This window comes from Pelodiscus sinensis, chromosome 17 (assembly GCF_052426305.1).
Source record: "Pelodiscus sinensis isolate ZL-2025 chromosome 17, ASM5242630v1, whole genome shotgun sequence".
Lineage (NCBI taxonomy): Eukaryota > Metazoa > Chordata > Testudines > Trionychidae > Pelodiscus > Pelodiscus sinensis.
This window is the reverse complement of record NC_143068.1, coordinates 14,727,794-14,753,393: the sequence shown is the minus strand read 5'-3', so window position 1 is coordinate 14,753,393 and position 25,600 is coordinate 14,727,794. Positions and strand designations below refer to the sequence as shown.

The 25,600-nt window shown below is 41.4% G+C and overlaps 1 protein-coding gene across 4 annotated transcripts in view; it reads left to right on the top strand.

Moving 5' to 3' along the window:
* Positions 1 to 25,600, top strand: part of GNAS (GNAS complex locus) — a 276,928-nt gene that overhangs the window by 173,408 nt on the left and 77,920 nt on the right. For 2 of the 4 annotated variants that reach the window (XM_075901129.2, XM_075901131.2), the window contains exons 3-5: positions 1,242 to 1,296; positions 1,393 to 1,512; positions 9,206 to 9,304. In XM_075901129.2, the coding sequence (XP_075757244.1) occupies positions 1,242 to 1,296; positions 1,393 to 1,512; positions 9,206 to 9,304 (274 nt within the window). The remainder of the gene's footprint in view (positions 1 to 1,241; positions 1,297 to 1,392; positions 1,513 to 9,205; positions 9,305 to 25,600) is intronic. The other 2 variants (XM_075901130.2, XM_075901132.2) reach the window with 1 other exon arrangement.

The window sequence follows — 25,600 nt, the reverse complement described above, 5'->3', positions numbered from 1 at the left end:
ATATCTCCTGAGCTCTCTGTTCCAGATTTTTTTTTCCCCTTCTCATTTTATTTTCACCCTTAAATCTTTGTGTTTACTAGGTCTCCTTTGTTTTTTCTTGGTTGTCTCTACTTTTGGAGTCCTGTTACTTTATCTCCTCATTTCCGCTGGTCTGTAAATAGCCTCCAGGTTTTTCAGTTCTTTTCACTCAAAACGAATCCAAACCTGCTTGATCTAGAATGTCTGCTGTAGCACTCAGATGAATTTCTCTCCATCTAAGTCTACATTTAAAACTGCAGCACTTTAAAGTGAAAGTGTGGCCACGGCACCAGCCAGCCGTGACGTGGAGGGGGAAATGAGCCCCCCCAATGACACAGGCAGGAACGACGAGGGGCCAACCAGCAGCCAGTGAGTGGGCTAGTGGGGAGGCCTGTCACCTACAGCTGTGGCCTGCTTCTCCCTCTTCTCCCCACTCCAGTATTCACTGGCAGTGACGGAGAAAGTGGGGCAATGTGGCCCCAGCTCCCTCTGCTCCACTGGCTGTGTCCCCCTGTGGAGGGGGTGGGAGAGCTTCTGCACTCACCAGTGGAGCAGAGTGAGCTGGGGCTGCGTTGCTCCACTTCCACTGCTGGTGAGTGCAGGGATCAGGGGGGTGACCTCTGCTACCAGTGCCAGTTCCTCGACCCACTAGTGCTCTGGCCTGCATCAGTTGGGGGCAAAAGCGGAGCAAGGGCTGGGAAGAGGCAGGGACTGCAGTGGAGTGGAATTGGCGCATCCTTTCCTCAGGCTGCAGGGGGGAGGCACCAGCTTTGGACAAGAGATCTCCTAGTGCTCTATGTAAATCATCTAAACAAGAAGCGTTAGCTCCCAGCACTGGGAGCCTATTTACAATGGCACTTCACAGTGCTGTGATTTGCTGCGCTCAGGATGTGGTTTGTTTGTTTTTCCACAACCCTGAGTCAGAAAGTTGCAGCACAGTAAAGAAAGGGGCAGTGTAGACATGGCCTAAAACTAAAATGTTAATAAGTTCATATGGATTCATTATTATTAAACACATGTATTAAATAAAAATGTGTTTTCCTGAACAGGTAAGATAGTTTGTGATCTAACTACAGATGTATTCAGTGACTGAATGGGAGTAAGCAGGCATCTTACTCATTATAGGTTTTGTTTTAATGAAGTACTTTTTCATTTGCATTCCACTTTAGAAACCTCTGTTTTTATGATGCATATGTTTAATTACTATGTTTTCTTGGTTGCAGGGAGAAAAAAATGAAAATTCAGGATATTAAAAACAATATTAAAGAAGCTATAGAGGTAAGTCTGCAAACGATTGTTTCTAGCTGCTAAAAGCTGTTTTTTAATCACTATTTCATAACAAATGTGGGATTTTTTTCCTCCCTTTCTTTGCAGACAATAGTGACAGCAATGGGCAACTTGGCACCTCCAGTCGAGCTAGCCAATCCAGAGAACCAGTTTCGAATCGAATACATCTTAAACTTAGCTAACCAGATAGACTTTGATTTCCCACCAGTAAGTAAAGTTTCTCTTCAGTTGTTATAATCATTTTTTTTGAGTAGATGATTATTTTCACCTTATTCATAGTAGATGTTGACAAGAATATAATGCAATTTAATTACATTTCTTTACTGGGTAACTAGGAACTGCCATATTGGGTGAGACCAAGGGTCTGTGAAGATCAGTAAATTTTGTCTAACAAAAGCCAGTATCTGATGCTGAGGGAAAGGTGCAAGAATACCCCCTTCCTTGCAGCAGACAAATAAGTAAAGTATAATTTTGTCCACTATGAAGATCTTCTATCTAATCTCTGATAGTTTAAGCACTGAAACATGAGGTCTTATACCCCCTTCTACAATTTTTAGATAGCATTAGCTATTCCTGTTATCCTTATAAATGACATGTCGCTGTTGGTTTCTTTTGTGTTGCTTGTCTCAAGTAAATATATACAGTGTAGCAGCGTTTCCCAAACTATGGGGGGAAAAAATACTGGGCCTCAGCGTGACTGTTGGGAGGGGAGCAGGGTGGGCCAGGCTGGGAGGAGGTGTGGGTGTGTGGGGGGGAACAGGCGGGGGTGCGGGCGCAGGCAAATCAGCTGGCAGGAAGCAGGACTGACCTGGGTACATGCAGACCCAGGCAGAGTGAGTCCAGCCCCGGGGATTTCATTTGCCCTCCCCTACCCCCCCGTACCCTCCCTCGAGTAGTTGTGAACTGCCTGGCTGGTAGACACACTCATGCAACATGAGTACATCTACCAGCCAGGCAGTTCACAGCTACGGACTGATACACCTAATAATAATAAAACTTACCTAATTAGAAAATACCGGACACTTCATGTGTCCAGTATTTTCTCAATTTGTTTCCCAGACAGAACCCTCAAATACTGGACTGTCCGGTACAAAACTGGACACCTGGCAACCCTACCCCTTCTTGCACCCTCCCTCCTAGCCAGATACCCTACCCCCAATCTGCTCCTGCCTCCTGGAGTGCCCATGTGGCGCCGGGTCCCGCAAGCACTAGCCCAGCCTGGGCGGAGGATGCAGCCGGGTGAAACACTGAAAATTTATTTATTTTGAATTCTTTTTTATATGCATTTATATGCGTTTTATATATTTTTGGGCTGCAAAAAACAGTACTGAAAAAAACGGGTTCCAACTAAAGTAAAAAGTTTGGGAAACACTGGTTAGCCAGCTTTCTATCCATCTTACAGTTCATTTATCCAATCCATATTCCCTTAACTTGCTGGCAAGAATATTGTGGGTGACGGTATTAAAAGCTTTGCTAAAGCTGGCACTGGGGGCTTTGGGAGGACCAGAAACAACTTATTTGAATATTCATCATTTGCTTAGTGAATATGCAAATGAATGTTACCGGTCCTCCAAAAGCTCCTGAATGGATTTACTTGTCCCCCGTCAAAAAGTTGAGAACCTCTGCAGTACAGTAACATGAGTAAAATATGCAGGACCAGATTGTGGGTTGTCCTGCCTGGGATTCTAGGAGCCCTCTCCTCTTCCTTCTGTTCCTCTTATATAGCCAGCCACAATCTAAGGCCATTGTTCTTAACTAGGGGTACACATACATGCGGGGGGGATTACTCAGATTACTTCCAGGGATACATCAGCTCATTTAGAGCAAATGACAAAAGGTATAATTAGTTAATTAGTTTTTGATGCTATATCTGCTGCTTCTGACTTGCTAATGCTGTCACTTGATCTTGGACACATTCAAAAGCACCATAAAAATGCAAGGTGCTACTTCTAGTTGCTTGGAAAACCACTGAAAAGGCAGTTTTGTTGATTATTGCATAGCATGTGATACTTAGCAGTAGTGTTGTGCCAGCAACTCCAATGGCAAGATTCAAAAGACTTCATGGGTGCCAAAGGACTGAAGTATGTATTATTATACTGTAGCAAAGCCCTATATTTTGCTTCCAGTAGTGCCCAGCACCAAATACTTGATTAGAAAGGTGCAAGAATCACTGAAGATAGTTTGGCAAGATTTTGACCAGTGTTCCCTCTGAACTGCGCGTGGCAGCACAGCTTCATAGGTGATTAATCAGCCCCACCCAGTCCTGAGCCTCTGACTGTGCAGGGCAGCTTAGAGGGAACACTGATTTTGACCCATCTATGATTTAAAAAATTACTTAAACCAGCTAGCCTACAAATCCAGTGATGGAGACATTTTATAGCTACTATTGTTGCCAATAACTGTCCTGCATTATCAGCCTATACAAGGAATGTCCTCATATAACTTGTCTAACAAACATCTCACAAATGACCAGTGCTCCAAGAGTGAGATTGGTACTGTGATCTCACAGTTCAGAGACCCTGCAGAGGTCAACAAAATTAAAAAGATGAGAGAAAGTCTTGTTTGCCCCAAAATCAATATAGTAAGAATAGTACAGATTGGACCTTCCTGGTCTGGCATCATTGGGACCTGAACAGCCCTGAAGGAGGGAGTTTGCCAGACCAGAGGAGGTCAGGGCTCAGGCTGTGCCGGGGCTCCCCATCTGGTTGCTGAACTGGCCATGGCCCCGCGCCACTGGCGGAGCTCCACCCAGGGCTGCAGTTTCAGATTGGTGGGGTTCCCTGCTCATGACTGCCAGGGCTCTGTGCCCATGGCTGAAAGCAGCTCTGCACCACCAGCCACAGGGCTCCTGACCCCTGGATGGCAGAGCTCCACTCCCGGCCATAGTGGCCCTCTGCTTTTGTACGGTGGTGTCTCCATACCCCCAGCAGCCGGTGTCCCCTATCTCCGGCTAGGAAGGTTCCATCCCGGCTGCCGGGGCTCCACGGCTCCAAACAGCAGCAGCTTCAGGACTGGTCCGGCTCACCTCCAGGCTGGCTTTCTGCCCCCAAACCACTGCCTCTGCTGTCTGCCTGCTTGCAGACCGTCTGAGTTCTCAGCCACTGCAACCTCTGTGAACGTAAGAACTGGGTCAAACCAAAGGGCAGTCTAGCTCAGTATCCTGTCTTCTGACAGTGGCCAGTGCCAGATGCCCCAGAGGGAGTGAACAGAACAGGGAATCATCATGTGATCCCTCTCCTGTCATTCATTTCCAGCCTGTGAAAAACAAAGGCTTGGGACACCATTCCTACCCATCCTGGCTTAATAGCTATTGATGGATCTAACCTCCATGAATTTATCTAATTCTTTCTTGATCCCTAAGTCCTGATCTTTACAGCCTCCTCTGGCAAGGAGTTCCACAGGTTGACTCTGCGCTGTGTGAAGAAAAACTTCCTTTTGTTTGTTTTAAACCTCCTACCTATTAATTTCATTTGGTGCACCCCAGTTCTAATATTATGGCAAGGGTGGGGAACCTCAGGCCCATGGCCTGGATATAGCCTGTGGCTTGCCTAGATCCAGGCCCCTGTGAGGCTCAGAGCCCCCTTGTATTTGGGAGCCTGTGCTGGCACACCTTCCCTCCCCTGCTGCTCCATCACGGTGCTGGAGCACACAATCTACTAGTTTCTCTCTCTCACTCACACTCACACTCAGGTGTGAGAGAAAAATATGGGGTGTGTCTTTCTCCTTTTTAGTTGGGCACCACATCAGTGAGGGGTTTTTGTATGTGGCACCTGACTGATTTTTCTGTAGGTTGGTGACCCCTGAAGAAAGGTTCCCCACCCCTGTGTTATGGGAACAAGTAAATAACTTCCTTATTCACTTTTTACACTAGTCATGATTTTATAGACCTCTAACATATCCCGCCTTAGTCTCCTCTTTTCTAAGCTGAAAAGTCCCATTTTTTTTAAATCTTTCTTCGTATGGGACCCGTTCCAAACCCTTAATCATTTTTATTGCCCTTTTCTGAACCTTTTCCAATGCCAATATATCTTTTTTGAGATGTGGTGACCACATCTATATGCAGTATTCAAGATGTGAGCGTACCATGGTTTTGTATAGCGGCTTGAATAGTTTAGTATCATCTGCAGGTTTTGCCACTTCACTGTTTACCCCTTTCTCCAGATCATTTATAAATAGGTTGAATAGGATTGGCCCTAGTACAGACCCTTGTGGGACACCACTAGTTACCTCTCTCCATTCTGAAAACTAATTTGTTTATTCCTACCCTTTGTTCTTGTCTTTTAACCAGTTATCAGTCCATCAGGGAACCTTCCCTCTTATCCCATGACAACTTACTTTACTTAAGAGCCTTTGGTGAGGGACCTTGTCAAAGGCTTTCTGGAAATCTAAGTACATTATATCCACTGGACGCTTCCCGCCCTCTCCCCCGTTTGCATGTTTGTTGACCCACTCAAAGAACTCCGATAGATTAGTGAGGCATGATTTCCTTTTACAAAAACCATGTTGACTTTTCCCTAACAATAGTTTTCCCAAACTATAGTTTCAACTAATTTGGCCAGTACTGACATTAGACTTATCTGTCTGTAATTGCCAGGATCACCTCTAGAGCCCTTTTTAAATATTGGTGTTACATTAGCTATCTTCAAGTCATTAGGTACAGAAGATGATTTAAAGAATAAATTACAATCCACAGTTAATAGTTGCACAATTTCACATTTGAGTTCTGTCAGAACTCTAGGATGACTGCCATCTGGTCCCAGTGACTTGTTACTGTTAAGTTTATCAATTTGTTTTAAAACAACCTCTAATGACATCTCAAACTGGGCCAATTCCTCACATTTGTCACCTAAAAAGAATGGTTCATGTTTGGGAAACTCCCTAGCATCCTCAGCTGTGAAGATTGAAACAAAGAATTCATTTAGTTTCTACACAATGACCTTATGGTCGTTGAGTGCTCCTTTAGCATCTTGGTTGTCCAGTGGCTCCACTAGTCGTTTAGCAGGCTTCCTGCTTCTGATGCACTTAAAACATTTTGCTATTACTTTTTTAGTTTTTTGCTAGCTGTTCTTCAAACAATTTTTTGGCGTATCTTATATTTTTACACTTAATTTGACCGAGTTTATGCATCTTTCTATTTTCCTCACTAGGATTTAACTTCCACTTGATAAATAATGCCTTTTTATCTCTCACTGCTTCTATAACTTGGTTGTTAAGCCACAGTGGCACTTATTTGGTTCTCTTACTGTGTTTTTTAATTTGGGGTATGCATTTAAGTTGGGCCTCTATTATGGTGTCTTTGAAAAGTTTCCATGCAACTTGCAGGGATTTTACTTTTGTCACTATCCTGGTCACTGTATCTTTTAATTTCTGTGTATCTAACCTCCTTATTTTTGTGTAGATTCCCTTTCTGAAATTAAATGCCACAGTGTTGGGCTGCTGAGGTGTTTTTTTTCCCACCACAGGGAATCAGCTGCTCCAAGAAGCAGTCATTTAAGGTATCAAGAAATTTTATCTCAGCATCGCATTCAGAGGGTTGGGACGCTCTATTCCAGCAATATCTGTGGTCCTGCCGGACCAGAGAGTGCTGGACAACAGCGTTCAATCTGTAGTAGTAATTAGCATAAACAATCAATCTCTGTAAAGTAGTGGAGCCATATGGGATTTTAATTTAAAATTACCTCATATTATTAGTATATCTGCATGTTTTATAGTTAAATTAAAAATCTTTTGCATTCGTGAGACAAAGAATTACATATTTTGAGTGCAATAAATAGAAGTACTTCAGAGAGCTAAAATATCACCTCCACTCACGTCATTTGCTCTTTCTTTGGCTTGCTTCCTGCAGCTCTCACCAAAAGCAACATTTTGTGGTGCTTTAGGTTGAGACATATAATAATGTGATAGATTCCTGTGATTCTCTGTGATCAGCCTCTGATTTTAAATCTGACTCTGCTCTTTTGGCTTGTTCCACGCCTCAGATTTTTCTTCCACTTAATGATATTTATGACTTTTTTCCTGAAGCAAGATAAAGTTTTTTATAGTCTGGGACCAGCAGGTAATTGAAAAAACTGACAATGAATATGCACATGTGATACACATGCATGTGCTCTTTTTGAAAAAGAGCATCTAGACTACACCCAGTACTTTCAAAAAAGCAAGCCACTTTTTCGAAAGAGAGCACCCAGGCAGTCTGGATGCTCTCTTTTGAAAAAGCACAGCTTGCATTACATAGCGCCTTTTTTCGAAAGAGCACTTTCAAAAAACAGACGTTCTTCCTTGTAAAACGAGGTTTTCCGCAGTCCAAAAAACTGCCGCGTTCTTTCAGTTTACTTTCGAAAGAACGCAGCAGCAGTCTAGACGCAGGGGAAGTTTTTTTTGAAAAAAGGCCACTTTTTTCGAAAAAAACCTTGTAGTCTAGACACACCCTAACAGTCCATTCTCCAGCTTCCAAAAACTTTTTTGTGAGAGTAGCTCTGATGCTGCATGAATAAAAAGATTGTCATCCACTATGTTCCTAATATACTACTTGTCCGTTTAGCCATCTCTTAATTTGCTCTTTCTCTTGTTTTGGTAGTAAGTGAAGTAAGGCAGGGAATCTGTCCCAGTCCACAGATATAGCATTACCAGATAAGAGCCTTTGTGTGTATACTTTGAAGGCAGAAGGCAACACATCAGTTGAGGGATACAAATCACCAGATGAGGGTGATTACAAATGCTTTTTTGAGCAAAGAATTTCTATTTTTAAGTACCAATCCTGCAAAGATATGCATGTGCATTTTATGATCTGTAAATAGTCCAATTGGCATATGTAAACTTAAGCATGTTGTATATAAGTGTTTGAAAGACTGAGGTTTTAAACTTCATTTCCATTAACCATCAACTTGGACAAATGTTATTAGGAAGTTCTGTCCCCAGTGATTATATGAACTGTAGTCTCTGTTGAGCTGATTAGAGTATTAGCTGTATTCCACTGGCACCTGAAAAATTTAACCTGTGTATTAATTATGGGAATTAAATTAAAGACTGAGGATGTCCCGAGAGGATAACTCTCCAGTGACAGCAATTGAAATAAATGGTTTGTGGATGTCTCGGTAGGAATAATGCAAATTTGATGTGCTGTAGAGGATTTAAATGCACCAGATAGCACAACTCCCCTCTCAGTATCTTAAAAACCCCAAAAAGCCCACAATTTTCTATAGTGGAGAAAGAAGCTTAAGCCTTCTGGTTTGCAAGGTGAGCAGTACAGCTAAGTAGTTCCTGCTTATATGATAAATGTCATCATTCACTAAAATAATTTTCAACTGTTTTAAGAGGTTGTAAGATGCCAGTCTATGTCTACACTCGCGGCTTCTTGCGCAAGTATGGCGGTTCTTGCGCAAGAATCTACAGAGCATCTACACTGCCCGCCCGCTCTTGCGCAAGGAAATTTACAGTACGGCGTGGTAAGAGAGGGCTTCTTGCACAAGAGCTACACTCTTTTTTTTTAACAGATGTAAGCCCTCTTGCGCAGGAGCTCTTGCGAAAGAGGGCAGTGTGGACGCTCGGCAGGAATTTCTTGCGCAAGAAAGCCCTAGGGCTAAAATGGCCGTCGGAGCTTTCTTGCACAAGAGAGCGTCCACACTGCCATGGGAGTTCTTGCGCAAAAGCACAGCGCGCACATGGTAGTGTGGACATTTTCTTGTGCAAGACTTCTTACACAAGAACCCTTGCGCAAGATGTTCTGGCACAAGAAGCCGTGAGTGTAGACATAGCCTGTGTGTGTGCTGCAGTTAGGGTTGCCAGATGATTTCAACACAAATACCAGATGCACTTGACATTACATCACAATCTACATTACATCTTATTTAGAAAGCACCAGATATTTATATTTTCTCATTTATATTTTCTCAATTTGTTTCAGAAACAGAAAGCTCAAATACTGGACTGTCCGGTTCAAAAGCAGACACCTGGCAACTCTAGCTGCAGTAATCACCACTTGCCTGGTCCTTCAGGACAGGAGGTTGGTGATGTGGGTGTGCAAGAGTCAGGGTGGGGTGGTGAAAGAGTGAGGGTTGGAGATGAGGCAGGGCTCAGAGTGGGGGGTCCCATCTGGTGGGGCTTTCTTTCCCCCCAACCCCTACAGCAGCAGAGGCCTTTCATCCTCCCCCCAACCTCTGTGTCCATCAGGGCTCCCTCCCCCTCTCCCCCCCGCACTAGGGCTAAGGGCCAGTGGGGAGGGATTTGGGGCAGTGAAGCTACTTACCCGATTTGGTGGCAGGCAAGATGGCAGAGTCCCAGTCCTGCTGGCCATTCTCTTGGGCTATGTCTAGACTGCAAGCCTCTTTCGAAAGAGGCTCTTTCGAAAGAGAGCGTCTAGACTGCACGTTGAACTTTCGAAAAAGCGGCTTGCTTTTTCGAAAGAAAGCATCCAGTGAGTCTGGATGCTCTCTTTTGAAGAAGCCCTATTTACATTGAAGAACGCCTTCTTTCGAAAGAGGAACTTTCGAAAGAAGGCGTTCTTCCTCGTGAAATGAGGTTTACCGCCATCGAAAGAAAAGCCGCGTTCTTTCGATTTAATTTCGAAAGAACGCGGCTTGAGTCTGGACGCAGGGGAAGTTTTTTCGGAAAAAGGCTACTTTTCCCGAAAAAACCCCTGAGTCTGGACACAGCCTTGGTGATGCAGTGTTCTCACCGCAGGACAGCTCTCCCCGTGGTCTTGCTGCCCCCCGTGGCCACTCTCGGTATCGCCTCTCTTCTCTGTGCCCCCTCCCTTTCCATGTTATGGAAAACAGTCCCATTCCCGGCACTTCTCTTTTTCTTGGCACAACCAACCCCTGACCTAGCTTTAAGTTAGGATAAGAGGAAGCTGCATACAAAATTAGGTGGCCCTAACTCTTACTGTTTAGGAAAAGTTCTTGAGCAAGTGGAGTCGCAGACAGATGCACATATCTCTAAAATACATAGATAATGTAAATTACTGTAAACTTAATAAAAATGAAATCTGTAATTAAAGAGGAAAAATAAGATTAACTTTACTACCTGCTTATGCCTACATGTTTGAATTCACTTCAGACACAGAAGAGACACACTAAGGGAACTGATACTTTATTTTAACCTGAGAAAGCTACAGTATCAGTCTTTCTGGGGTGAGGGAAGGGAGAACGTAGACAGTGCCAATATGTTTTCTTCTCTATTCTTTCCCCCAATTTGTCCATTTTTGCACATCACTTTGCCTTCAGACGCACTCAGTGACTAGAGATATCAAAATACTATACCTGCTCTGACTGTTTTAACAATTTTTTTTTATGGCTAGTCTTTCTTATATTAGACATTCATGATGAGCAATTTGGGATTATTTTTAACAGTAGTGATGATACTTAGTTGTATTTAAATGCAGTAATTGATACTCTTGTAATCTGAGGGTCTACCACCTTTCTTTCCCATTTGCTCATTTGGACCTCATGTTCCAGCTGTTATCCAGGCACTCTGCTCTCTGTGTGGTGTTTGAACTGGCCTTTTCTGTGAGGAAATGCAGAAACTGCAAAGTAAACAGATAGAGAAACATATTAGAGAGAACACTTGTGGTGTTACATCTCTAAAATATAGAGGAGCTGCCCTTTGAGGACTGTAAATATTTGGTGCCAGATAAAGCAAGGTGCCAAGTATCCTCTCATTTGAAATCATCACACATGATCATCTTCTAAGTACTCATTTGCAGGTGGTCTGGGAAACGCTTGTTTTCTAAGTCAAGGTGTCAAAGATAAACAGAATTTAATACCCACATTACTTTTTGGCTTTTGTGTCATTTGATTTTTTTTTTCAGTCTCAAAAAAGACTAGTAGGGGAAGGGATTTTATTGAGGGCTATAATATCAATAATGGTATGGAGAAAGTGAACAAAGAATTATTTACCCTTAACACAAGAACCAGGGGTCGTCCAAAGAAATTAATAGGCAGCAGGAAAGTACTTCACATAAAGCACAGTCAACCTGTGGAACTACTGCCAGGAGATGTTGTGAAGGTCAAAACTATAAAGTTCAAAAAAGAATTAGATAAGTTTATATAGGTCCATAATGCCTATTTGTAAAGATGGTCAGGATTGCAACCCTATACTCTGGATGTCCTTGCCCCCTGACGACCAGAAGCTGGGAGTGGATGACAGGGTACAGATCACTCACTGGTTGTCTATTCTGTTCATTCTCTTTGAAGCACCTGGCATTGGCCACTGTTTGAAAATCAGATACTGGGCTAGATGGACCATTGGTCTGATCCAATATGGGAGTTCTTATGTATTTAACATAGGTGTTTCCCTCATTTTGTAGATGTGGAAACGGATATGAGATGTTAAGTGGCTTATCTGAAACCATATATGTCATTGTCACTAATAGAAGAATTGTGTTAGAATTCAAGTTTCTTTAGACCATGCAGTCTGGCTACAGCAGAAAAATGAATAAAAAACGTAAAATTATGTTCATTAATGTATTGACCTATAAAAGAGATGTCTTACACATAATATCATAGGAACATCCGAGATTCTGAGTTGGGAATAAATTTGATATACTGCAGTGCATTATTAAACATGACTAAGGTTAAGATTGTGTCATGCTTTTGGTCCTAAAAGTCATGGACAGGTTATGGGCAGTAAACAGAAATTCACGGATGTCCATGACCTGCACTGACTTTTACTAAAAACAGTTGTGGCAGAATGGAACTGAGCCTGAGCTCTGCTGCAGAAGGGAAAGGTAGGGACCAGCACCAACCATGTGTGGCAGGTTGGAGTTCTTGAGCCACCCTGCCATCCTTGGAAGTTAAGAGCTTCAGGGGGAAGTCTCAACACCATAGGGCTGAAGCAGAAAACATCTCAAAGGTCACAGACTCTGTGACTTCCATGACTGAATCTTAGCCTTAAACATGACCTTAAATTGAGAGGACAGTGTGTTTGCTCATGTGACTTAGTTAAAAATTCAGCACATTTGGTAATGGACAACTAGATTTCCTGAAAACAAGTGCTTGGTTTTTGTATTAGAATTTACAGGCAAGTGATCTGGCCAACTGACAGTAAGCAGTTAAAGTACTTAATTTGCAGTAACATCTCTATTTTTGTACTCCTTGCCTCCTGTTTCAGTGTACTTTGTATTCCAGTGACAGGAGGCTAGGAGACTCTCTTGAAGCTGTGAACCTGCACAGAACCTTCTCTGTTTTACTGCCACTTATCCAGAGAGCCTCAATGAGTTTTGAATAGCACTGTATTCAGTGTCTTATCTTTTGGCATATTTTCAGCAGTTTCTGAAATTTAAATGTACAAATATTTAAATTTAAAAAGAGGACTGGCTGAGTTAGGGGATTGATAAAAGAACACGGAATGTGTCAAATCTCGGTTACCAGGCTGAACCCAGTCTAGGTAAGAAATGACCACAAGTTGCCATTACTATCTGATGGACTGCTCTGTGGCCTATGAGAAGCTTCAATCTCATTGTAATGAACCGCTATCATAACTGGCACATATTTTTGGGCATCTCAAGCAAAACAAAAAGATCAAATGGACATAGAGACTCAAAAGTCTTATTATAAGGTATTATTGCTTCCAGACAAAATTTGAGGGAAACCAAGCACTTAGGTATGTTGTACCACCTCTGTGGGTGAACAAAGGATTTCACCTTTCAGGGATTATAAACTTTGCAGTTTATGAACACTAGAAAGGTTTTTAGAGAGAGAAATCCAAAGTAAAAACTATTTTGTAAACTAGCTGTTCCAAAATAATTCCTAAATGATTAGAAGTTTCTAGCCATTTATAGCTAGCTATAAGGGTTTCCCTTAGCTACTTATGAATCTGTTGTAATTTGAACTTCCCATAGTAGCACCTGCCTGCAAACGTCCAGAGATTTAAAACCCTGTGTCTTGGAAGAGCCACAGTAAGAATCATTTTATCAGCGTTCAGAAGTTCACAACAATTTTGAAGTATTCTAGATAAAGTCAGCTGTACATGTTTTAAACTAAACCCGAACAAAAAATCTGAAAGTTGAAATATACTTTGTTCTTATAGCATATGTACTTTAATTTATTCTTTATGGTAATGTAATGGGTGTATTTAGTGTAGACTTATACTGAAGGGCTATGCTAAAGCTGTTTACCAGTTTTTTAACATGTTCCCCAAATGTATTATATAAGTATATTAGATATGGAATATGTTCTCAAAGCTGTGTTATCTTGCCTACTGATTAAAGATGAAGGGCTGTTTATCTATTAACCATGTCCATTGTACTTCATAGTGTTTTAGAAAGCGTTCTGTTGTATATTTTGTAAAGCTAATGAAGGCTTATGTAGTAATATGAGATGTCAGGCAGCTCTGAGAAAAATGTGGGAGGTAGAAACAACTTTTCTTGATTGTGTTTGCAGCTTGGAAGAATTCTAATTTGTGAACTTTTTTCCTTTTTTATTAAATAGCAGACCATTTTACATATAGATTTCTAAATTGCTTAGAATGGATATTTGATTACTACACATTTTATATGTGTGTAAAAGAATAAAAAGTAAAGACAACCCTGAAGACAGTGTCATTGTCTTTCACTGGATTTTCTTTAGGTAAATAGAAAAGTACATAATTGAAACCAGGGTGAAACCAAATGATGATTTTTTTTTTTTTACAAGGAAAATAAATTTACACAAGTGCTTTATTAATTGAAGTGAAATAGGTCAAGGAAGTTGAAGAGGTTAATTGTAGTACAGCTGATGATAAACAGAAGTGATAGGAAACCCTAGAATTTGGGGTGGGTTTTTTCTTTCTTTAGACACATCATAAAAATATTGAATAATCAAAGTAGTCGTTAGTTTTGTGCCCTGAGTCTTTTACAAAATTCATGACTTGGTCATTAGAAAAAGTGAAGAATGAGGAGAAATTTGGTTTTTGTTGGGATGTGAGGAAGCAATGCATGGGATAAATGTTCACCACTGAGACTACTTTGCAAATGTAGCAAATAGAAATGTTTGATTTGTGGCTTGAGTGAAAAACCTATTAAGTGAGAGATCTTGCTGAGTTTTAGGACTGCTTTTACTTTACTACTCATCTCACACTTTGTACTGCTATCTCTCAGCCAACTGAATTGTCCCAAGATTAGTTCATATTATTCTCTCATTTATGGCTCTGGGGGCAAGTTAGTATCTCTCAGCCAACTGAATTGTCCCAAGATTAGTTCATATTATTCTCTCATTTTCCATTTAATCAGAATAGTAAATTCTGCGTAGGGGACAACATGGTGTTTTAAAACTGAGAGAACATCACAACTCTGTTTGAGGTTGGGGAGTATGTGTATCGTAAGTGAAAATGGAAGCTACAATGAGACATGAAAAAGGCCTGGGAAAAATTCAGTGACCGTTTTAGATAAACTTGACTACCTTTCTAATCAGCTTAATTTCAGTGTGGTGTTGAACCAGAAAGATGGTATAGATAATATGTTTTCTTTGTCCCCAGTTTGTAAAGTTGCAATGGGGCCTCCTCTCTTCCTCCCTCCCCCCCACACATACACAAACCCTACCTGTGAGCTTGGTGAGTCAGATACACCCTTAAAAAGATCAGGAAAGACAGGGGAAGTCAGGATTCCATGGTTACTAGAAATGGGGTACTTGCTTTCTGGAATAAGAAGTAGCTGCAGAAGCACTTCTGATCCAGCAAAGTATATTTAAAAGAAGGGATTGCTGTCTGGCCGTGCAGACCTTTTGGTCCCAGGTGATTTTTCAGTATAGTAACTTTAAAGAGTGGGAGATCTGAAATAGCTGCACTTATTGTGGCTGAATATTCCTATTTTGATTCTTTACTGAAGGAGGTCAGCCAAAAAGGGTGGCTGGAGTTTTATGCTACTAGAAAATGTACAATTTTGTTGGAATCAGGACAAAATGCATGTTTCTAGCTAAAGCTTGTGGGGAGCAAGGGGGAAACCCACTCTTCTAGATGGAACGAAAAATTGTTGAGACTGCTGTGAGTTTAAACTTGTATGCTAATTTTCCTGTAATTCTAAATTTAAAACGTTGAGGGTGTTTGGTGTTGTTTTTTTTTTTTTTTTAGATTTTTCAGAATACCTGAAGGTGGAGGTGGGTATTAGGAAGGCTATTACTGGACTACATTGTTTCGTATCGATGTTGATAGAAGGAGTGTTGGCACAAAAAATGTAGTCGTGGATATAGTTTTGGTATATCCTTCATACGTTTTATTCTTTATATGATGCTTTAATGTAAAGCACCTTGTACCATGTCAGCATCTGGTGCAGCGTCACCCATGAGTCCCTGTCCCCAGAGGAAGAGGTGCAAGGAGAGTCTCTACATTTATTTATTGACAAGTAAAATTTCCAGAATTTTAAAATGATGTGTTCAGAAACTGGTGGTGGGGGAGGGCTCCATCACAATTTTTGCTTCTTTGGCCCAGAATTCCCTCTGAAGTAATAGTCCTTGTGGTTGCGTGCCCACAGAAGTCTTTTCTGACTGCTCACTTAGACTATGTCTAGACTATGCTGAAGTTTCAAAAGATGCATATCTTCTTCCAATCTCACTTTGGAAAGCAGAGCTTTTGAAAGTGAAAGTAGTCGGGACGTGGGTTTTTTTGGCAACCCTCCTCCTTTTTCGAAGAGCCATTCTTCCTCAAAAAAATGAGGTTTACGTGGCTTTTTGAAAAAGGGGGAGAGGTTGCCGAAAAAACCACGTCCTGACTACTTTCACTTTCGAAAGCTCCGCTTTCCAAAGCGAGATCGGAAGAAGATATGCAAATTCCCGTGGAATTTCCATATCCTCTTTCGAAACTTCAGCATAGTGTAGACGAGCCCTTAGACTTTTGTAAAGAGCCTATAATTGAAGCAGTAACATTGTTATGCTGTTTTGCAGCAAATGAAATCTTAGGTACAGGAAGAAGTGTTCTTTGTAACTTCTCCGAGTTTTGGATGAAATTATTGCAACAAATTTGTAATACTCCAGTAATAGTGTGAGTTGACTATTCCCCTTGTTACCTGGGGAAGATGGTAGTATACATTCACTTGCATTCACCTCTTTAAAAATATTGCATTCTCTCTTCTTGCCATTTCGCTACTAAATGTAGTGTTCACAATCACGCTTCAGGAGTCACATTAAAGAGCCACTTGTGGCACATGAGCCTCAGTCTGAATATCACTGCGATAAAGCATCACTCTTGCTTGCTATTTCTAAGTTTGTATTTAACAATCAACCAGATGTGTATTAACTAGAAACAAAAGTCATTTAAACTCACTTGACATGATTTCCATTAACTAGATATTAAAAATTCTGAATCCACTTTTAAATTCTATACCAGAACAGTAAGGGGTAATAGTGTTTAGGGAATCTACAAAGAGAGGAAATTTAAGAAAATGTAAACATTATGTGTACACTATCATCTCTTATGATTTGAAATTAGTGTCTCTGAACCATCTACACAGGAAAATTGTTAACAAATATAATTCAGATTTCTAATTTCTTTACAAAAAACCACAGATACGGTGTAACAGATTTTCTTATCTGGCAAAATATGCTTGCCAATGCTGAGATTTCTTACATTTGACATACATGTATAATTCCTAGTAATATTTATTGTATATGTGTGTGGAAAGGAAAATTAATGATTCTGTGTGGAAAGTGTTGTAAATTGTTGCCCTCTTAATTCTATGATGTTTTGAAGTCCTGCTTACTCAAGGGATCTGCAAAATAAAATGTGGGTTAGTCTCCCTAATTCAGCATCCCCCCCCCAGTGCGAGACCAACATTACAACAGTAAATTTTGCTTTTCCCTATTACATGTTTCTATTAAAGAAGAATTATACATAATTTCCTAGCCAAACAGTCTAACTTAATCCTGATTTTTTTTAAAAGTGATTTATTTAGGGCACAGCAGGAAAAAATACAAAACAATTAGATGTGCTTATTATTAGATCTGCATGATGCATGATTATTAGATCTGCACAGTATACGATAGCCATAAAAAAGCTTAATGCAGAATTTTTATTGATATCTTAGTTCCAAAGGTAGTGTCTAGGTTACCAGGTTCAATACAGTGGTTGACTGTCATTTGCCTGTCTTCTTCCGTATCTGTACAGCGGAGTGAGAAACCTGTTCACCTCTAAATTGAAATGGCATTGCCACACAGTTCTAATTCTCTATGGTTTTGATGGTGGCGATCAGGAAAACATATTCAATAGTAGGTATCCAATGAGAAAAACTGTTACATGTGGTGTCTGTGTATAACAGGGAGCATAGTGTAGCCATTAAAGAACAGGACTTGTGTGCAGCTCTGATTTCTATTCCCGGTTCAGCCACGGACTTGTTGTGTGACCTTGGCCAAATCACTATCTATTATATCATATTTTTCTCATTTTGTAAAATAGGTGCTTGAGTCATTCTCAGGGGGTCTGTTCTGAGGCTTAAATCATAGTGTTTATACAGTAGTTTGAGATGTATGGCTAGTAGATGTTTTAGAAGTGCAAAGTGTTATAAGATGATGATTTTACTGTCTTCATTAAAAAGCAGTAAGATACTATCAGAGGCTGATCTAATTGCATGTTTGAGCATATGATGTCATTTCTGAACACTTATTTCTTCCTTACTCCACCAACTCTTCAGTACACAGTCCTTTCTAACGAACAATTCAGTTAGACTCACAGGTTGGTTATGTGAACTGAGTTTGACAAGACAGAACAAGGCCAAATAGCCAGCTTCATCGGTTCAAATAAATTCCTGAATTCAGATGAATTGGGGAGAAATTTTTAGAAAGTCTTTTAAAAGAGGGAACTCTGGCTTAGTCTTTCAGATTCATTCTTGTATTTTTAATTTAAAAGTATATAACTAATGTACTAATTAGCTGCTTGTTTTGGTTCTGATTTGCATCTGAAACTAAAGTATACTTGTGAAAATACATAAACTATTAAGTATATTTTGGTGCAGTATCCTTATTTTTTAAATAATGTTTGTTTATTCAAATAGGCTTGATCTTGGAAAATGTTAACGCTGGGTTTATTGCTTATTACTGCGAGTGGCCATATTGTAAGTAGCTGCTATTCATTATAATACACGCTGTGCATTACAGTAAGTAGTGGTTCACTTCAATCTGGTCACTAGTATGCACTTTACCTGGTTGTAACTTTTTTTGCATGATCAGGGCCTAATTTACTGAATTGTGCAGGCTGCATTGGGATTCCAAATCACTTGTTTGCACACTTGTTTCAGATATGAAAGAATAGATCCATGAAACAGGACAGTTTGAATGTTATTACATTATTAAAGCAGTCTACAACATACAGAACATTTTTTACCAGTTTATAGTCAGAAAGGATATGACGGTGTTTCTTGCAAAGTAGCTCTCTGCTGATATGCTCTATAATTAATCTTTTTCCTTTTCTGTAGTAACACTGGCAGCCAGCTTTATTAGTTTGCTTGATGCTTTTTTAAAGGGTTTTCTAGCTTTGCCTTTAGATTTGTATTTATTTTTTCTAAAAGGCTTCAATAGTAACAAAAGGTGCTGTGATCTGGTTTCCACTGCTGAGTCAAAAAGACAGAACGTTTGCTTTGCAACATGCACCACTCATAAAGTGTAGAAATTCTCTTGAAGCCTGCATTGAGTATAAATATTTAATACAGTCTTTTGGAAGAGCAATACCATTACTTTTAAACTATCAGCTTTTAATATAGATTAAACTTGGAATACAATCCTGTGGGTTTTTTTAAGTCCTGTCTTGTTTCTTGAGCAGATATAAAATGGGACCTATTATAAGATATAAATTGCCTTTCTAACAATTGCTTTTTATACAGTGATTGGTTGCTCGGTTTGTTTGCTGCAATACTTCCTAGCTCTTAAAAAAAAAAAAATTTAGCTGCTAAATAAATGTGGAAGCAGCTGCAGGAATGAGCATAACTCCACCTTCTTTTTTTAATAATAATCCAAAGATTGTGCTAGTACCAGCAATTGAAATTGCACTGAAAGTGGGGACTGTATTATTACTTGGGGCCTAATTTATCACATGCCATAAAATAACATCTTGTACATAACTTTTAGATATTGTCAGCTAGAAAATGGCAGGATTATGCCCTTTACTTACTTCAGTGTTCTCAAGGCATCAACACAGCTCAACAGAAATCTTTTAAGAATTTCTCAAACCACACCACCTTGCTTTTTTATGACATTGTTCACATACCACTTCTGTAGTAATTATGGTGGTAAAAAACAAGAAAGACTTCTAATATACAACGTTATTGACTGCTTCATTTTTAGTAATTTGCTTTTTATGAATTTATTTAAATAGTGCCTGAGATGCTTACTGTAGTATATTTGTGTGCACAACCAGTAAATCCCCACAGTCCTGCAGTATCAGGTTCATGAGTTCTTATTTAGGAATGAATCCTTGTTGGGGAAGTAGTGCCTTAAAATTCTTTCTAATCCCCAGAGTGGTGACATGCTGAGGTCTCTCAGGTTGAAAAACGGTGTGGTCTGCTCAAAGCACATGCCAAAGAGCAACCTTCACTCTAGGTGCTTAAGGTTCCTTGGTGAGTGTCACCAGCAGGATCATTGTCACATTTGCCATGAGTTTTGGCCCAGAACTCCCAAAGACAAGGAACAGCAGCTTCTAATACTTCTTATGGAGGCAGCTCTCCAGCCATGAGATCATGGCTGAGAAACCATCACCAAGCACCATCACCTCATCAGCGTGGAGCGCCCCAGCACTGCACTCTAGTTTGGCGCCAAAAAAGAGGCCCATCCGAGAGGTATTGCTCTTACTCGCCATTGCTTCAGACGAGGAAGAAGTTGGAGGAGCAGACCTCAGCAAAATCAAAGGAAGGGAGACCACAGGAGGGTGACTCCTCAAAATCCCTGGATTGGCCTGTATCGGTTCCTGCCCAAGACAGGCTGTTGAGTCTGTGACCCCATTGTCCTCCGGTCCTGCAGGTAGCGGTATCCCTCAACACTGGAAGCCTTCAAAGCTCCCATGGAACTGATGTACCTCACAGTGCCGTACTCTTTCCCCCTTTCCCCCCCTCTTCCCCCGGAGGGAAAAATCTCCAGCGCCACCATACTCTGAAAGTTTCAGTCAAGAGAAAAACAGGCAATGATGTCCAGATGTTGTTCTTCCCCAAGTCAAGCGCTATGGCAATTACAGTGGCAAAATGGGCTGCATTGGCCCTTCTGGACCAACTGGGCATTCCATCAAGTCCAGGGAGGGTTCCAAGGATGCAGATTAGCGTTATCCTCAGTAGCATCAGCCAAACTTGTCCCACCACCTGCTACACACTATTTCACAGCATCCACCCATGCACCACCGCCTTCAGGAGCTGCACCAGCAGCAATCCCATGCACCCGCTCCAGCACTGACAACAGTTCCAGAGTTGAGGACCGAATTGGCACCCACAGCACCACCAGCTCTTGCAGGGATAGCACCGCTCACTTTGTCACCATCGTCAACTCTGTCTCCATCTCTTCAGGTGCCAGGGTCAGCGCTGATGGGCTACCCAATGCATAGGTCAGTGTTGATCTATGCACTCTCACCCTCAGCAGCAACAGATGCATAGTCTGCACCAAAGCAGGACCGAGATCCTTCACACCAGGGGGACCCATTGGGAGCAGATGAAAGAGAACATGTCCGGGTCATAGTGCTTTCCTCCTCCTCATCTCCTAATGAAGCCTTAGCAAGTCCTGCAATATCCCCTGCACTTGAGAACAATTGGGTCTTGCAGCAATTGCTGTGGAGGGCTGCTCAGGGACTGGGCGTCAAGGCTGCGGAAGTGATTGAGGAGGCCAATCCAGTGGTGGACATTCTGGCCCCCTCTGGTTCCTCCTGTGTCGCTTAGTCACCTGTTAAAACTATATCAACAATACTATGTCCTTGTCACACATATCAGTTTTCCTCCTGCCCATTGCCAAGCACAAGGAGAGATGTAATTTTGTATTCTCTAAGGGGTATGAACACTTGTACTCCTAGTGCAACCCTGTCCCCCCATTCCCTTTTGGTTAATGCAGCTAATCAGCACAAATGACAGGATTTTCTGGGATCCTCTCCTAAAAATAGGGAGGCTAAGCGACTTGATCTGTTTGGGAGGAAGGTTTATTCTACAGCAGGCTTGCAGTTCTGTATTTCCAACCAGCAGGCCATTGTTAACAGATACTCCTATAATACCTCTGCAGTCAAGTTAAAAGAATTGTTTCACTCACTCTCGAGCAGAATTTTCTGCCTCTGAGGAGGAGAAGTTAATCTCCTGAGCCTCACTGTTGGCCACATTGGACAGTGCAGACACTGCCACTGGTGTCATGGTTACAGGTGTGACCATGAGGAAAGCCTGCTGGCTCCAAGTCCCTGGTCTGCCAAATGGAGTACAACAGACCATACAGGACTGTCCTTTTGTGGATATGACTTTGTTTTTAGAGAAAATCAATGTGATTGAATAGTGTCAAGGACTGCAGAGCCACCCTCAAGTCCTTGGGCCTTTATACTTCAGTAACACAATGGAAGCAATTCAGGCCTCAGCCTTCTCAGTAGTTCTTCCAACAGAACTGATAAAACAACTGCTGGAGGAGAAACAGCAGTTGCAGAAAGAGGTCCCACTTGTCATCTGGTCATGGCTGTGCCAGCCTAAACAATCTTCAAGCCCTAAATGGGCCTTCTGAATGTGAGGTCAACTACCGAGTTCTAGGTCACTAACTGAATCCATTCTGCCTTACCTTTTCTTCCAGACTATCCATTTTCTACTGGATTTGAGCCTGTATTATTTCAAACTAATGGGTACTCTACAGCATAGAGAGGGAGCTATTCCATCAAAATTTTTATTTTTCTTGAGCAAAATTTTGCACAATTTCTGGAAATGTGCATGAGTTGCCATGTAGATAAAGTACAGTCAGTTTTATTTCTCTGAGATTATACATGTGGTGTTTGCATTGTGCACTTTCCAAAATTCCTTCATAGGTTCCTGTTCTCTAGAAAACCATCTAGCAAGTTCTCAAAGCTTTCTGCCAAACTCAGGAAACTGTTTTGTTCCCAAGTCAGTACACCTTCTAGAGCTCTCCTTTCCCCTTGATAAGATCAGTAAAAACATCTCTATTACACTTGCAAACTATGCATATAATTTTAGTTTGTTTTGTGATATTAAGCACCAGAAGATTTACCTAGCATTGCTCGGGTCCTTAACTCCAATAAGTTTTGTTTTTCTTCATTTAAACCATTGTTCTGGTATGGGACTGGGAATGAGGGGTTCAATATGCAGGCTATCCTGGGGAGAGAGGACTACCTCAGCCCTCCCTCACTGTGGCAGCTTGGTGCCAGATGAGCAGCGCCTGTTCATGGCCACTACAGCTGTAGTGGGCACAGCCGTGGGAGGGGGTGCATGTCATTTGGCTGCGTGACAGACAGATACACAAATGGATGAACTCCTGAAATATATCATAGAATCATAGGACTGGAAGGGACCTCAAGAGGTCATCGAGTCCAGCCCCCCGCCCTCAAGGCAGGACCAAGCTCCGTCTACACCATCCCTGACAGATGTCTATCTAACCTGTTCTTAAATATCTCCAGAGAGGGAGATTCCACCACCTCCCTTGGCAATTTATTCCAATATTTGACCACCCTGACAGTTAGGAATTTTTTCCTAATGTCCAATCTAAACCTCCCCTGCTGCACTTTAAGCCCATTACTCCTTGTCCTGTCCTCAGAAACCAAGAGGAACAAATTTTCTCCTTCCTCCTTGTGACACCCTCTTAGATATTTGAAAACCGCTATCATGTCCCCCCTTAATCTTCTTTTTTCCAAACTAAACAAGCCCAGTTCATGAAGCCTGGCTTCATAGGTCATGTTCTCTAGACCTTTAATCATTCTTGTCGCTCTTCTCTGTACCCTTTCCAATTTCTCCACATCTTTCTTGAAATGTGGTGCCCAGAACTGGACACAGTACTCCAGCTGAGGCCTAACTAGTGCAGAGTAGAGCGGCAGAATGACTTCACGAGTTTTGCTTACAACACACCCGTTGATACAACCTAGAATCATATTTGCTTTTTTTTGCAACAGCATCACACTGTTGACTCATATTCAACTTGTGGTCCACTATGACCCCTAGATCCCTTTCCGCCATGCTCCTTCCTAGACAGTCGCTTCCCATCTTGTATGTATGGAACTGATTGTTCCTTCCTAAGTGGAGCACTTTGCATTTCTCTTTATTAAATCTCATCCTGTTTACCTCTGACCATTTCTCTAACTTCTTGCTAAGGTCATTTTGAATTATGTCCTTATCCTCCAAAGAAGTTGCAACCCCATCCAGTTTGGTATCATCTACAAACTTAATAAGCGTACTCTCTATCCCAATATCTAAGTCATTGATGAAGATATTGAACAGTACCAGTCCCAAAACAGACCCTTGAGGAACTCCACTTGTTATCCTTTTCCAGCAGGATTTAGCACCGTTAACAACAACTCTCTGACTACGGTTATCCAGCCAATTATGCACCCACCTTATCGTGGCCCTATCTAAGTTATATTTGCCTAGTTTATCAATAAGAATATCATGTGAGACCGTATCAAATGCCTTACTAAAGTCTAGGTATATGACATCCACCGCTTCTCCCTTATCCACAAGGCTCGTTATCTTATCAAAGAAAGCTATCAAGATTAGTTTGGCATGACTTGTTCTTCACAAACCCATGCTGGCTATTCCCTATCACTTTATTACCTTCCAAGTGTTTGCATATGATTTCCTTAATTACCTGCTCCATTATCTTCCCTGGGACAGACATTAAACTGACCGGTCTGTAGTTTCCTGGGTTGTTCTTATTCCCCTTTTTATAGATGGGCACAATATTTGCCCTTTTCCAGTCTTCTGGAATCTCCCCTGTCTGCCATGATTTTTCAAAGATCATAGCTAAAGGCTCAGATACCTCCTCTATCAGCTCCTTGAGTATCCTGGGATGCATTTCATCAGGACCTGGTGACTTGCTGACATCTAACTTTCCTAAGTGATTTTTAACTTGTTCTTTGTGTATCCTATCTTCTAAACTTACCCTCTCTCTGCTTGTATTCGCTACGTTAGGCACACCTCCAGACTTCTCGGTGAAGACCGAAACAAAGAAGTCATTGAGCATCTCCGCCATTTCCAAGTTTCCTGTTACTGCTTCTCCCTCCTCACTAAGCAGTGGGCCTACCCTGTCCTTGGTCTTCCTCTTGCTTTTAATGTATTTATAAAAGGTCTTCTTGTTTCCCTTTATGCCTGTAGCTAGTTTGATCTCATTTTGTGCCTTTGCCTTTCTAATCTTGCCCCTGCATTCCCGTGTTGCTTGCCTATATTCATCCTTTGTTATTTGTCCTAGTTTCCATTTTTTATAGGACTCCTTTTTTATTTTGAGATCATGCAAGATCTCCTTGTTAAGCCAAGCTGGTCTTTTGCCATATTTTCTATCTTTCCTACACAGCGGAATTGTTTGCTTTTGGGCCCTTAACAACGTCCCTTTGAAATACTTCCAACTCTCCTCAGTTGTTTTTCCCTTCAGTCTTGCTTCCCATGGGACCTTACCTACAAGTTCTCTGAGCTTATCAACATCTGCCTTCCTGAAATCCATTACCTCAATTGTGCTGGTCTCCCTTCTACCTGTCCTTAAGATCATGAACTCTTATTATTTCATGATTACTGTCCCCTATACTGTCTTCCACTTTCAAGTTCTCAACTAGTTCCCCCTATTTGTTAAAACCAAATCCAGAACAGCTTCCCCTCTGGTAGCTTTTTCAACCTTCTGAAACAGAAAGTTGTCTCCAATGCAGTCCAGAAACTTATTGGATAGCCTGTGCCCCGCTGTGTTAGTTTCCCAACATATGTCTGGATAGTTGAAGTCCCCCATCACCACCAAATCTTGGGCTTTGGATAGTTTTGTTAATTGTTTAAAAAAGGCCTCCACCTCTTCCATCTGGCTAGGTGGCCTGTAGTAGACTCCTAGCATGACATCACCCTCATTTTTTACCCCTTTTAGCTTAACCCAGAGACTCTCTACACAGCTATCTCCTACGTTCATCTCCACTTCAGTCCAAGTGTGTACATTTTTAATATACAAGGCAACCCCTCCTCTCTTTTTTCCCTGTCTGTCCTTCCTGAGCAAGCCGTACCCTTCCATACCAATATTCCAATCATGTGTCCCATCCCACCAGGTTTCTGTAATACCAATGATATCATAGTTGTAATTATTGGTTAGCAATTCCAGTTCTTCCTGCTTATTACCCATACTTCTCGCATTTGTATATAGGCATCTAAGATACTGATTTGATCTTGCCTCCCTGTTGTGCCCTGACCCTCCTTTCTCCTTGCCATTATAGG